This window comes from Haplochromis burtoni, unplaced genomic scaffold, assembly GCF_018398535.1.
Source record: "Haplochromis burtoni strain Fernald_Lab_line unplaced genomic scaffold, NCSU_Asbu1 Contig_25, whole genome shotgun sequence".
Taxonomy (NCBI): Eukaryota; Metazoa; Chordata; class Actinopteri; order Cichliformes; family Cichlidae; genus Haplochromis; species Haplochromis burtoni.
In genome coordinates, this window is record NW_024582386.1 from 3,600,224 (window position 1) to 3,601,286 (window position 1,063).

Below are 1,063 nucleotides of genomic sequence, written 5' to 3' on the forward strand. Positions count from 1 at the left end.
CCCCAGGGTCCTAAGTTCCTCCTGTTTAAATTTAGAGTTTACCAAAAATATACAAGTCACTCTTCCACGGTACACACTTTACTCCTTTGTATCCAATATCCAAATCAGTATCATGCATCGATGCATGCAGACATGGGTAAGTGGGCCTGCTGAAGTTCAGAGCATGTGAATGGAGAAGGAAAGTGATTAAAGTTGGTTACTGGTGCCACTGCCAGATGGGCTGTTCTGAGTATTTCAGAAACTGCTGATCTACTTGGGATATTTGCAAAAAAAGAGAACTTGGATATTCAAAATAAAAAGAAGATATTCACCAGGAATTTTGCCACATGTTCACGGCTGAATGCATGGTCGTAGCATTCGTGCTCTGACAGCCTCCTCTCACAGAGCAAACACAGAAAATGTGCTTCTGGGGAATTGGGTTCTTTGACATATAAATCATACATCACGATGAACTCGATGCCTGCAATGAAGAATGAAAACAGCAGTTACAATCTGAGTAAAAATTTATTTCTATAGCACCTTTAGAGATAAACATCCCAAAGGGCTTCAGAACAAAATACCCAAGCACAAAAACAAAACATTAACCAAACCCAAGTCTCAAATTATTTTATTTTTTTAGCTGTTTCTGTTATAGTGCCAGCATGTTTAGGGGAGACAGACACCATCAGATCCCCTCTTTAGGGCAAACATGTGTGCGGATCACTATGAATATAAGTATGGATGGGAGCGAGGAAATCTTTTGTTGCACTGTAGAATGGGAGATGTCAGCCTATGTGTGAAATAAATATCTCAGACTTTCTTGGAATTACTCTCTTTATCATCTCCTTCCTCAACTCAACCAGCATCATTACAGTGGGATACAGAATTGGTGATATTCACTCTCTTCTGAGTCATAATAAGAATATTTTAATAGAGACCTTGACAGTCTTATTCTAGTAGTACTTACCAAGTAGAGGAAATGATTCATTTCCTTGGAGCTTGCTATATGTTTGACAAGGTGGAACTGCAGAGGCATAAACAAAAACAACCAAAAATCATTATTTAAAGAAAAAAGTTTCAATTT

At 38.2% G+C, this 1,063-nt stretch overlaps 1 protein-coding gene across 1 annotated transcript in view; it reads right to left on the reverse strand.

Moving 5' to 3' along the window:
• Positions 1-1,063, reverse strand: part of LOC102290664 — a gene marked incomplete in the record, with an annotated part of 38,564 nt that overhangs the window by 14,579 nt on the left and 22,922 nt on the right. Inside the window, 2 exon segments of the mRNA XM_005917376.3 lie at positions 312-460; positions 947-1,003. Of these exon segments, the coding sequence (XP_005917438.3) occupies positions 312-460; positions 947-1,003 (206 nt within the window).